This window comes from Bufo bufo, chromosome 7, assembly GCF_905171765.1.
Source record: "Bufo bufo chromosome 7, aBufBuf1.1, whole genome shotgun sequence".
Taxonomy (NCBI): domain Eukaryota; kingdom Metazoa; phylum Chordata; class Amphibia; order Anura; family Bufonidae; genus Bufo; species Bufo bufo.
The window spans coordinates 5175907-5190137 of NC_053395.1; the positions used below are offsets into that span (position 1 = coordinate 5175907).

The 14231-nt window shown below is 47.1% G+C and overlaps 1 protein-coding gene across 2 annotated transcripts in view; it reads right to left on the reverse strand.

Moving 5' to 3' along the window:
- Positions 1-5022: 5022 nt before the first annotated feature.
- The window catches only part of LOC121008279, a 36100-nt gene continuing 26891 nt past the window's right edge, over positions 5023-14231 (reverse strand). Inside the window, exons 4-5 of one of the 2 annotated variants that reach the window (XR_005780546.1) lie at positions 10035-10946; positions 5023-5073 (exon numbers count right to left, since the gene is read on the reverse strand). Coding sequence is in view for 1 of the 2 variants with exons in the window: in XM_040440724.1 (XP_040296658.1) it covers positions 10660-10946 (287 nt within the window). In the remaining variant the exon portion in view is untranslated. Of the gene's footprint in view, positions 5074-9930; positions 10947-14231 lie in introns of those variants that run through there. The other variant, XM_040440724.1, reaches the window with a different exon arrangement.

Consider the following 14231-nt stretch of genomic DNA (forward strand, 5'->3'; position numbering starts at 1 on the left):
ATATGACTGCTGCCCCCACTGCAGATGCAACTCCCTCCTATTGCTACTAAATATCCTTACTGTGACCACCATTACTGCTACACAGTTACCACTACTACTACTCTACTACCCATACTACTACTACCACCACCACCACTACTACTACTACTACTACTACTACCACCATTACTACTACTACTACTACTATTTCCCCTAACCTACCACACACACATCTGTTGACTTGTCTGTTCCATGCTATGCTGCTACTGCTGCGACTACTATATACGCTATGCATCTGACACTACTACTACTATTGCTGCTACTAATACTATCCAGAGACAGCTAACCTACTGCCTTGTATCTTCCATGCTATGCTGCTTCTTCTGCCGCTACTATTGCGGCCACGTGCCACTTATGACCCTTTCCACATCCACACTGTACTGCTTCTGCTATTACTACTACCCCTACTACTACTACTACTACTATTGCTGCCACTTGCTTCTTATTACCCTACCCTTTCCCCATCCACACTGCACTGCTGCTGCTACTACAACCCCTACTACTATTACCACTACTACTAGCACTGCTATTACTACTACCACCACCACCACTACTACTACCACCACTACTACTACTAGTACTATTACTACCCCTACTACTATTACTACCACCACCACTACTACTACCACTACTACTACTACCCCTACTACTACTACTACTATTGCTGCCACTTGCTTCTTATTACCCTACCCTTTCCCCATCCACACTGCACTGCTGCTGCTACTACAACCCCTACTACTATTACCACTACTACTAGCACTGCTATTACTACTACCACCACCACCACTACTACTACCACCACTACTACTAGTAGTACTATTACTACCCCTACTACTATTACTACCACCACCACTACTACTACCACTACAACTACTACTAGTACTAGTACTACTACTACTACCACCACTACCACTAATACTAGTACTACTACCACTACTATTGCAGAAACATGCCTCTTATTACCATACCCTCTCCACATCCACATTGTACTACTACTAATTATAATAATAAAGTTTATTTCTATAGAGCCACCATATTAAGCAGCACTTTACAAATTCATAGAGTTCATGTACAAAACAAATGTAACTGGCTAATATGCAACTGAAACACTAGTAGTCAGGGCCCTGCTCGCAAGAGCTTACAATCTATGAGGGATTGGGGGTGACACATAAGGTAGTTGATTGTGATAAGTAGGATTTGAGCCATTATTGAACTGACAGGAGCGGTGCCGGCCGATCTGCTTCGGGTTTGGTACTACTAGAGGATCGAGTTCAGGCCAGAGGAGTTGGTGGGGAGAGGTTTAGTCGGGGAATAGTCAGTTTAGGCAGCTTAATAAGCCTGCCTGAAATGATGTGTTTTAAAGGCACGTTTGAAGGTGGAGAAGATGTGAATTGACCTAGTATTCGGGGGCAGAGTATTCCAGAGAATAGGTGCAGCTCGAGAAAAGTCTTGAAGACGTGAGTGAGAGGTACGAATTATGGAGGTTATTAATCGTAGGTCGCTAACAGAGCAGAGAAAACGAGTAGGGTGGTAGATGGAGATGAGGGAGGAGATGTATGGAGGTGCAGCACTGTGGAGAGCAGGAGTAGGGTGGTAGATGGAGATGAGGAGGAGATGTATGGAGGTGCAGCACTGTGGAGAGCACGAGTAGGGTGGTAGATGGAGATGAGGGAGGAGATGTATGGAGGTGCAGCACTGTGGAGAGCAGGAGTAAGGTGGTAGATGGAGATGAGGGAGGAGATGTATGGAGGTGCAGCACTGTGGAGAGCAGGAGTAGGGTGGTAGATGGAGATGAGGAGGAGATGTATGGAGGTGCAGCACTGTGGAGAGCAGGAGTAGGGTGGTAGATGGAGATGAGGGAGGAGATGTATGGAGGTGCAGCACTGTGGAGAGCAGGAGTAGGGTGGTAGATGGAGATGAGGAAGGAGATGTATGGAGGTGCAGCACTGTGGAGAGCAGGAGTAGGGTGGTAGATGGAGATGAGGGAGGAGATGTATGGAGGTGCAGCACTGTGGAGAGCAGGAGTAGGGTAGTAGATGGAGATGAGGGAGGAGATATATAGAGGTGCAGCACTGTGGAGAGCAGGAGTAGGGTGGTAGATGGAGATGAGGGAGGAGATGTATGGAGGTGCAGCACTGTGGAGAGCGGGAGTAGGGTGGTAGATGGAGATGAGGGAGGAGATGTATGGAGGAGCAGCACTGTGGAGAGCAGGAGTAGGGTGGTAGATGGAGATGAGGGAGGAGATGTATGGAGGTGCAGCACTGTGGAGAGCAGGAGTAGGGTGGTAGATGGAGATGTATGGGGGTGCAGCACTGTGGAGAGCAGGAGTAGGGTGGTAGATGGAGATGAGGGAGGAGATGTATGGAGGTGCAGCACTGTGGAGAGCAGGAGTAGGGTGGTAGATGGAGATGAGGGAGGAGATGTATGGAGGTGCAGCACTGTGGAGAGCAGGAGTAGGGTGGTAGATGGAGATGAGGGAGGAGATGTATGGAGGTGCAGCACTGTGGAGAGCAGGAGTAGGGTGGCAGATGGAGATGAGGGAGGAGATGTATGGAGGTGCAGCACTGTGGAGAGCACGAGTAGGGTGGTAGATGGAGATGAGGGAGGAGATGTATGGAGGTGCAGCACTGTGGAGAGCAGGAGTAGGGTGGTAGATGGAGATGAGGGAGGAGATGTATGGAGGTGCAGCACTGTGGAGAGCACGAGTAGGGTGGTAGATGGAGATGAGGGTGGAGATGTATGGAGGTGCAGCACTGTGGAGAGCACGAGTAGGGTGGTAGATGGAGATGAGGGAGGAGATGTATGGAGGTGCAGCACTGTGGCTGACATGGGGGCTGATGGCTGGCTGACATGGGGGCTGATGGCTGGCTGGCACATCTGTAGAGTGAAGAGGGCAAAGGCAGATTGTAAGGGGTCAAGAAGAGAGTTTGCAGAGAGATAGCTTATTAAGCGAGAGTAGACAAGAGGTTCAAGGAGTTTAGAGATGAAGGGGAGGTTAGAAACAGGTCGGTCGTTAGCAGCCCAGGTCGGGTCAAGAGATGGTTTCTTTAGTACTGGAGTTATACAGAGTGTTTGAAAGAGGAGGGAAAGACACCAGAAGAGAGAGAGGTTGAAAATTGTAGTTAGGTGAGTGATGACAGCCGGGGAGAGGGACTGGAGGAGGTGAGATGGAATAGGATCACTGCTACAGGTTGTGGGTTGAGAAGAAGAGAGAAGCCTGCTGCTACTACTACTACTACTACTACTACTACTACTACTACTACTACTACTACTACCATAACCACTACTACTAGTACTACCACTAGTATTGCAGCCACGTGCCTCTTTTTAACCCTATACTTTCCACATCCACACTGTACTACTGCTGCTGCTACTACCATTACTACTACTACCACTACTACTACCACTACTACTACTAGCACCACTACTACTACCAGCTACCCGTTCCACATCCACAATGCACTGCTACTACTACTACTACTATTACTACTACCACTACTGATGCAGCCACTTGCCTCTTATTATGCTACGCTTTCCTCATCCACAATGTACTACTACTACCAGTACTACTATCACCTGTACTCGCGCATCTTCCGATCATGCTCCAGTGAGGGAATTAAGGACGGCACATTGTCTTTGTACCGTGGATCCAGCAGGGTGGCCACCCAGTAGTCCACACACGTTAAAATGTGGGCAACTCTGCAGTCGTTGCGCAGGCACTGCAGCATGTAGTCGCTCATGTGTGCCAGGCTGCCCAGAGGTAAGGACAAGCTGTCCTCTGTGGGAGGCGTATCGTCTGCGTCCTCCGTATCCCCCCAGCCACGCACCAGTGATGGGCCCGAGCTGCGTTGGGTGCCACCCCGCTGTGAAGATGCTTCATCCTCATCCTCCGTCTCCTCTTCCTCCAGTAGTGGGCCCTGGCTGGCCAAGTTTGTACCTGGCCTCTGGTGTTGCAAAAATACTCTTTCTGAGTCACTTCGAAGAGACTGGCCTGAAAGTGTTAGAGATGACCCCTCTTCCTCGTCCTGGGCCACCTCCTCTTCCATCATCGCCCTAAGTGTTTTCTCAAGGAGACATAGAAGTGGTATTGTAACGCTGATAACAGTGTCATCGCCACTGGCCATGTTGGTGGAGTACTCGAAACAGCGCAACAGGGCACACAGGTCTCGCATGGAGGCCCAGTCATTGGTGGTGAAGTGGTGCTGTTCCGCAGTGCGACTGACCCGTGCGTGCTGCAGCTGAAACTCCACTATGGCCTGCTGCTGCTCGCACAGTCTGTCCAGCATATGCAAGGTGGAGTTCCACCTGGTGGGCACGTCGCATATGAGGCGGTGAGCGGGAAGGCCGAAGTTACGCTGTAGCGCAGACAGCCGAGCAGCGGCAGGATGTGAACGCCGGAAGTGCGAACAGGCGGCCCGCACTTTACACAGCAGCTCAGACATGTCGGGGTAGTTTTGAATGAATTTCTGCACCACCAAATTCAGCACATGCGCCAGGCAAGGGATGTGCGTCAAACCGGCTAGTCCCAGAGCTGCAACGAGATTTCGCCCATTATCGCACACCACCAGGCCGGGCTTGAGGCTCACTGGCAGCAACCACTCGTCGGTCTGTTGTTCTATACCCCGCCACAACTCCCTCGCGGTGTGGGGCCTGTCCCCCAAACACATCAGTTTCAGAATGGCCTGCTGACGTTTACCCCTGGCTGTGCTGAAGTTGGTGGTGAAGGTCTGTCGCTGACCGGATGAGCAGGTGGAAGAAGGGGAGGAGGAAGCTGAGTAGGAGGAGGAGGCAACAGGAGGCAAAGAATGATGCCCTGCGATCTTTGGCGGCGGAAGGACAAACAGCCAAACAGCTCTCCGCCTGGGGCCCAGCCGCCACTACATTTACCCAGTGTGCAGTTAGGGAGATATAGCGTCCCTGGCCGTGCTTACTGGTCCACGTATCTGTGGTTAGGTGGACCATGCCACAGATGGCGTTGCGCAGTGCACACTTGATTTTATCGGATACTTGGTTGTGCAGGGAAGGCACGGCTCTCTTGGAGAAGTAGTGGCGGCTGGGAACGACATACTGTGGGACAGCAAGCGACATGAGCTGTTTGAAGCTGTCCGTCTCCACCAGTCTGACAGCATTTCAAAGGCCAGTAGTTTAGAAATGCTGGCATTCAGGGCCAGGGATCGAGGGTGGTAGGTGGGAATTTACGCTTTCTCTCAAAGGTTTGTGAGATGGAGATCTGAACGCTGCCGTGTGACATGGTGGAGATGCTTGGTGACGGAGGTGGTGGTGTTGGTGGTACATCCTCTGTTTGCTGGGCGGCAGGTGCCAACATTCCTCCGGAGGTGGAGGAAGAGGCCGAGGCAGCAGCCGAAGAGGGAGCAGGGAGGGCCTGAGCACTTTCTTGGTTTTGAAGGTGTTTACTCCACTGCAGCCCGTGTCTCGCATGTAGATGCCTGGTCATGCAGGTTGTGCTAAGGTTCAGAACGTTAATGCCTCGCTTCAGGCTCTGATGGCACAGCGTGCAAACCACTCGGGTCTTGTCGTCATCACATTGTGTGAAGAAGCTGCCTTTGGGGTGCTCGGTCCCAGATGGCGGCGGTCAGTAGCAGGCAAACTGTTTTGGCGACAGTTGCTCTGCTTTTGCACCCTGCTCCCGCTTTTGCTACGCTGTTGGCTCGGTCTCACCACTGTCTCTTCCTCTGAACTCTGAAAGTCAGTGGTACGACCTTATTCCATGTGGGGTCTAGGACCTCATCGTCCCCTGCATCGTCTTCCACCCAGTCTTCCTCCCTGACCTCCTTTTCGGTCTGCACACTGCAGAAAGACGCAGCAGTTGGCACCTGTGTTTCGTCATCGTCAGACGTGCTAATGTGGTATTCCCATGTCCTCATCAGGAAACATAAGTGGTTGTGCGTCAGTGCATTCTATGTCTTCCACCCCTGGGGAAGGGCTAGGTGGATGCCCTTGGGAAACCCTGCCAGCAGAGTCTTCAAACAGCATAAGAGACTGCTGCATAACTTGAGGCTCAGACAGGTTCTCCGATATGCACGGGGGTGATGTGACAGACTGATGGGCATGGGTTTCAGGCGCCACCTGTGCGCTTTCTGCAGAAGACTAGGTGGGAGATAATGTGAACGTGCTGGATCCACTGTCGGCCACCCAATTGACTAATGCCTGTACCTGCTCAGGCCTTACCATCCTTAGAACGGCATTGGGCCCCACCAAATATCGCTGTAAATTATGGCGGCTACTGGGACCTGAGGTAGTTGGTTCACTAGGCCGTGTGGCTGTGGCAGAACGGCCACGTCCTCTCCCTGCACCAGAGGCTCCACCAACACCACCACCACCATGACCATGACCGCGAACCTTATTAGATGTTTACCTCGTAGTTAGCGTTCACCAAGCAAAGTAAAAAGTGGTTAAATATGTTAAAAATTATTAACCGCCAATAAAAACCCTGATGTAGGGTATTGCACAAAATATTTTTTTTTAACTCTATATGACAGCGGTATTTGTGGCCTAAATGTGACACTTATGCACGTCCCAGATGTGCAGTATATTAGAGGGTTTTTTCACCCCAGTAAGCAAAAAGCAGTATTTCTGGACTTGCAGACATGCAGATAGTCTATGCTGGTGCACTATCGTTGCATAAAATGGTTGCTGATTAGGTATTGATAGTGACAAACTGAAGTAAAAAAAAAGTTCATTTTCAGCAGTAGTTGCTCAGGGCAGGCTTAAAAAAATTGTGCACTGCACCCACAAAACACATTGGATTTAGATCGCTGAGTACATAAACCAGTCTTGATAAGATTTCTCCCTGATCTCTCCCTCACAGCAGCAGCAGCCTCTCCCTACACTAATCCGAGCAGAGTGACGGGCGGCGCTACGTGACTGCAGCTTATATAGAGGCTGGGTCACATGCTGCACTGGCCAATCACAGCCATGCCAATAGTAGGCATGGCTGTAATGGCTTCTAAGGGCACAGAGTTAAACGCTTGTTGATTGGCTGCTGTGCAGCCTTTGAAAAAGCGCCAAGAAAGCGCCGAACACCGAACCCAAACTTTTACGTAAATGTTCGGGTCCGGGTCCCGAAAAAGCTAAAGTTCGGTACAAACCCGAAATTTACAGTTCAGGTTCACTCAACTCTAATCACCACTACTCCTACTAGTATTACTACCACCACTACAACTACTACTACTACCACTGTTATTGCAGCCATGTGCCTCTTATTACCCTACCCTTTCCACATCCACACTGTACTGCTACTAATACTACTATTGCTACTACCACTTCTACTACCACCACTACTACTATTACCACTACTACTTCCACTACTACTACTGTTACTACTACTACCACTACTATTGTGGCCACATGCCACTATATCCATACCCTTTCCACATTCACACTGCACTGCTACTACTACTACTACCATATACCCTTTTCACATTCACACTGCACTGCTGCTACTTCTGCTACTACTACTACTACCACCACTACTACTTGTACTACTACCACTGCTACTAGTAATACTACCACTACTATTGCAGCCTTGTACCTCTTATTACCCTACCCTTTCCACATCCACACTGTACTGCTACTACTACCACTACTGCTGCTACTACTACTACCACCACCACCACCACCACCACCACTACTACCACCACAACTACCACTACTACCACTATTACAACTACTACTACTACTACTACTACCACCACTACTACTGCTACCACTACTGCTACTACTACCACTACTACTGCAATTGCCACCCCTACTACTACCACAACCACTACTACTATCACTACTACTACAACTACTACCACCACCACTACTACTACCACCACTACTACTACTACTACTCCCACTACTCCCACCACTACTACCACTACCACTACTACCACCACCAATTCTACTACTACCCCCACTACTAATACTACTACTACCACCACCACTACTACTACCACTACTACTACCACTACTACTACTAGTGCTACCACTACCTCCACCACCACTACTACCACCACTATTACTACTACTACTACCACTGTTATTATTATTACTACTACTACCACTACTACTTTCACTACTTCCACTACTACTATCGCCACCACCACTTCTACTACTACTAACACTACTACTGTTACTACCACTACTACTACCACTACTACTAGTATGACTACTACTACTACCACCACTACTACCACAACCACTACTACTATCACTACTACTACTACCACCACCACCACTATACTACTGCTACTACTACTACTACTACTACTACTACCCCCACTACTACTACCACCACTACTACTACCACTACTACTACTACCACTACCACTACCTCCACCACCATTACTACCACCACTATTATTATTACTACTACTACCATTATTATTATTACTACTACTACCACTACTACTACCTCCACCACCACTACTGCTACCACTACTACTACTACCATAATTCTACTACTGCTTCCACTACTACCACTGCCACTACTACTACTACCACCACCACTACTACTACCCCCACTACTACCACCACTACTACCACCACTACTATTTCTACTACTATTACTACTAGTGCTACCACTACCTCCACGCACCACTACTACCACCACTATTACTATTACTACTACTACCACTATTATTATTACTTCTACCACTACTACCACTACTACTAATACTACTTTCACTACTACCACTACTACTACCACTACTACTATCACCACCACCACTTCTACTACTACTAACACTACTACTGTTACTACCACTACTACTACTGGTATGACTACTACTACTACCACCACTTCTGCTACTACCACTACTACTACTACTACTACTACTATCACCACTACTACTATTACAACTACTACTAGTGCTACCACTACCACCACCACTACTACTACCACCACCACTATTACTATTACTGCTACCACTACTACTACCACTACTACTACTACTACTACTACTACCATCACTACTGCTACTACCACTACTACTACTACTAATGCTACCACTACTACTATCAGTACTACTACTATTACTACTAGTGCTACCACTACCACCACCACCACTACTACTACCACCACTATTACTACTACCACTACTACTACTACCACTACTACTATCACCACTACTACTATTACTACTACTACTAGTGCTACCACTACCACCACCACTACTACTACCACCACTATTACTATTACTACTACCACTACTACTACTACTACCACCACTACTACTACTACTACTACTACTACTACCACTACTACTACTACTACTACCACTACTAGTACTACCACATACCCTTTCCACATCCGCACTGCACTGCTGCTCCTTCCGATTAGAAGGGAGAAGTTTTCTAGGTTCGTTCACAATGAGCCTCGTTTTCTTCTGACAATCCGCCCTCGTGCGTCGTACGGGCAGCGTCCTGACCCCGTCAAGGTGTTATTTTTAGACGTTTGGTCTCAACAAGCTGTTGTTTTATCCCATAAGACCGTGTGGTTAAACACCATCTGCCCCGATAAGGGACAATTTTTGGTAGCTTAGGAATATGAAGACACATGCCGGAGCGGTGTGATATTAGACACGTTGTATGTTACCGCAATCATACGTGTGTTTCCTCACAGTTATGTAAGTCAGAGTCACTCAGACATCATTTACTATTGCTGTTGTTGTGTTCCAGAGCCTTAAAGAGGGGGAGGGGAGCATAAATTAGTTTAAAAAAAACATAACTAAAAGATATTAAAAAATCTAAATCCTAGGAGGCTTCACAGTGTCATATACCTGTTTTAAGGCCAACTGGAGCATTTTTGATTTGTGTAGAACGGATTCTGACAAGAATCTACGGGGGTCATTTACCAAACTGGTGTAAAGTAGAACTGGCTTAGTCGCCCATAGCAACCAATCAGATTCCACCTTTCATTTTGGACGGCTCCTTTGGAAAATGAAAGGAGGAATCTGATTGGTTGCTATGGGCAACTAAACAAGTTCTACTTTGCATCAGTTTAATAAATAGCCCCCTATTATTATTTTTTTAAGTAGACAAATGGGACTAAAGACAAATTTCAACAAATTTGATCAACTCTATTTAGCTATTATTGACATGTGAATCTTATTGATATGCAAGGGTTTTCACAGCCTTCATGTCCCCCATGTATCTCATGTGCCCATGCTCCCATGTCCACTATGTCCCTCATGTGTCCATGCCCGCATGTCCACTATGTTCCTCATGTGTTCATGCCCCCATGTCCTCTATGTCCCTCATGTGTCCTTGCCCCCATGTGTCCATGCCCCCATGTCCTCTATGTCCCTCATGTGTCCATGCCCCCATGTCCATCATGGGTCCAAGCCCCCATGTCCTCTATGTCCCTCATATGTCCATGCGCCCATGTCCTCTATGTCCCTCATGTGTCCATGCGCCCTTGTCCTCTATGTTTCTCATGTGTCCATGCCCCAATGTCCTCTATGTCCCTCCTGTGTCCATGCCCCCATGTCCCCTATGTCCCTCATGTGTCCATGCCCCCTATGTCCCTCATGTGTCCAAGCCCCCCATGTCCCCTATGTCCCTCATTTCTCCATGCCTCCCATGTCCCTTATTTCTCCAAGCCCCCCATGTTCCTTATTTATGCACTTCTCTCTCATGGAAGAACTTTTGGATAAATTTCTTGCGCTCGGCTCTCTCTTTTTTGGGGTTCCGTTCCTCCATCATTCTGAAATTAACATTTTGTAGGACTTTATGGATCAGGTTCAGGAATTTCAAATGTCTTCCCAAGGTCTTCAGATTGTCTTCTTGTGTGTAATTCTCTACAGAGAAGATTTCCTCAGCCCCCATACCCTCAAACAAATCACGGAATTTGGAGAAGTTACCGCTGGTCTTATGGGTGAGGACGATGATGGGGAAGAACCCTGTATAGTGGAGAAGAAACATTCACAATTAAGAAAGGTAGAAAGAAATACACAGGACATCTGGACCAGCCAAAACACCCACAAAAGATAGAGACTGCACAAAAGGAGAATCACTGTCCTCCCAGGCCTGACTGAGGCCCATAACCACCTTCTGTTTCTCTCTACTAGGGGCTCATATATAACTGCTGCCTCTCTAATATGGGCCAATAGATACCTTCTCCCTCTCATTACTGGGGCAACATGTACCTTATGCCTGTCTCCATTAGACATTTTCTGCCTCTCTTTACTAGGGGCCCATATGTACATTCTACCTCTCTTCTGGAGGCCATATATACCTTCTGCCTCTCTCTGCTAGAGGTCATATGTACCTTCTACCTCTCTCTGCTAGAGGCCATATGTACCTTTTACCTTTCTCTGCTAGAGGTCATATGTACCTTCTACCTCTCTATGCTAGAGTCCATATGTACCTTCTACCTCTCTCTGCTAGAGGTCATATGCACCTTCTACCTCTCTCTGCTAGAGTCCATATGTAACTTCTGCCTCTCTCTGCTAGAGTCCATATGTACCTTCTACCTCTCTCTGCTACAGTGCATATGTACCTTCTGCCTCTCTTTACTGGGGAATATATGTACCTTCTGTCTTATTTTTAAACCTTGTTTTATTGAAGGTTTTTCAAAAGTTTTTACAGAAACAAAACATAACATTACCAACAATCTACGTAGGAATCGATTGGAACAGATCTATTAGTCTGTATTGATAAGGTAGCAGGAATTACTTGTGCCAAACTTACAGTACAGACCAAAAGTTTGGACACACCTTCTCATTCAAAGAGTTTTCTTTATTTTCATGACTATGAAAATTGTAGATTCACACTGAAGGCATCAAAACTATAAATTAACACATGTGGAATTATATACATAACAAAAAAGTGTGAAACAACTGAAAATATGTCATATTCTAGGTTCTTCAAAGTAGCCACCTTTTGCTTTGATTACTGCTTTGCACACTCTTGGCATTCTCTTGAACAGCTTCAAGAGGTAGTCACCTGAAATGGTTTTCACTTCACAGGTGTGCCCTGTCAGGTTTAATAAGTGGGATTTCTTGCCTTATAAATGGGGTTGGGACCATCAGTGGCGTTGAGGAGAAGTCAGGTGGATACACAGCTGATAGTGCTACTGAATAGACTGTTAGAATTTGTATTATGGCAAGAAAAATGCAGCTAAGTAAAGAAAAACGAGTGGCCATCATTACTTTAAGAAATGAAGGTCAGTCAGTCCGAAAAATTGGGAAAACTTTGAAAGTGTCCCTAAGTGCAGTCACAAAAACCATCAAGCGCTACAAAGAAACTGGCTCACATGCGGACCGCCCCAGGAAAGGAAGACCAAGAGTCACCTCTGCTGCGGAGGATAAGTTCACCCGAGTCACCAGCCTCAGAAATCGTAGGATAACAGCAGCTCAGATTAGAGACCAGGTCAATGCCACACAGAGTTCTAGCAGCAGACACATCTCTAGAACAACTGTTAAGAGGAGACTGTGAATCAGGCCTTCATGGTAGAATATCTGCTAGGAAACCACTGCTAAGGACAGGAAACAAGAAGAAGAGACTTGTTTGGGCTAAAGAACACAAGGAATGGACATTAGACCAATGGAAAGCCGGAATTAGACTTACCGGTAATTCATTTTCCACGAATCCACCATGACGGCCCAGAGAGATTGACCCCTGACCTCTGTAGGGGCAGGAACAGAGATAGGTTTAAAAGGACCCCTCCCACCACCATTCACCAGTGAGTTCCAGATTATAGTGCTACAACCACCGGTTACGAGTGAAACAACTCCAAGTGTTTTTTTTTTTTTTGGTATTAACTCATACCAAGTCATTGGAAAAAAAAAATTCTTTTTTTTTTATTTTTTTTTATATATATATAGGGCGGGATATCATGCTGTCATGGTGGATTCGTGGAAAATGAATTACCGGTAAGTCTAATTCCGGCTTTCCACTTCACCACCATGACGGCCCAGAGAGACATAACAGATTATATACATCTTAGGGTGGGGCAACGGCCTGTAGGACCTTGCGACCAAATGCGAGGTCGGAAGACCTGGATAAGTCAAGCCTATAATGTTTAATGAAGGTGTTTACATTAGACCAAGTTGCAGCCCGGCATATTTGATCTAGGGAAGCGCCTGCCCTTTCAGCGAAAGAGGCAGATATAGCTCTTGTGGAGTGAGCCCGGATGACTTCTGGACAATTGATGCCCTCGATCTTGTAACAGTCTGTAATAGTCTGTTTTACCCATCGGGCAATGGTAGATCTGGAAGCTGCCTTCCCCTTATTTTTACCACAGAAGAGCACTAGTAAGTTGTCCACCTTCCTCAGGTCTCTAGTGACCTCTAGGTATTTTAGTACTGTTTGTTTGACGTCCAGGGTATGGAAACGTTCCTCTCCAGGATTTTTAGGATTCACACAAAAGGAGGGAAGAATGATCTCCTGGTTTCTATGGAAGTCTGTTACTACCTTTGGCAAAAATGTCGGGTCTAACCTCAAGGTAATACGATCCTCCTGTATTGTGAGATATGGTTGTCTTATTGACAATGCCTGGATCTCACTCAGTCTTTTTGCCGATGTTATGGCTATAAGAAAAGCCACCTTCTGAGAAAGATTCTTCAAGGAACATGCGTCCACGGGTTCGTAGGGTGGACCTGTGAGTCCTCTAAGGACAATGTTTAAGTCCCAGGTAGGCACCTTTGATCTGAGAGATGGTCTTAGTCTGGCTGCGGACCTCAGGAATCTTTGGATCCATCTATGGCTGGCTAATTCGGAATCGAAATAGGCACTAAGCGCTGAGACCTGGACTCTCAGGGTGGAAGGACTTAACCCTAACTCTAGTCCCTTTTGAAGGAAATCCAGAATTTTCTGTATATTTGGTCTGGTTTGGTCTGGGGCTTCGTCGCCTGACCAGGTGCAGAATCTTTTCCAGATCTTAAAATAAATGGCGTTAGTCACCTTCTTTCTGCTGGCCTTTAAGGTAGATATAACACCCTCAGAGAGACCTCTCTGTCTCAGGAGGTTGGACTCAGGATCCAGGCCGAGAGTTTGAAGATTTCCGGATGAGGATGGAGAACCGGCCCCTGGATCAGGATATCCTTTCTCGCTGGGAGAATAAATGCTTCCTGTGGGGAGAGTTTGGTTAGAATCGAGAACCAGCTTCTCTTGGGCCAGTACGGGGTAACCAGGATAACTCTGGCTCTGTCCCTGATGATTTTTTGTAGAACCCTTGGGATTAA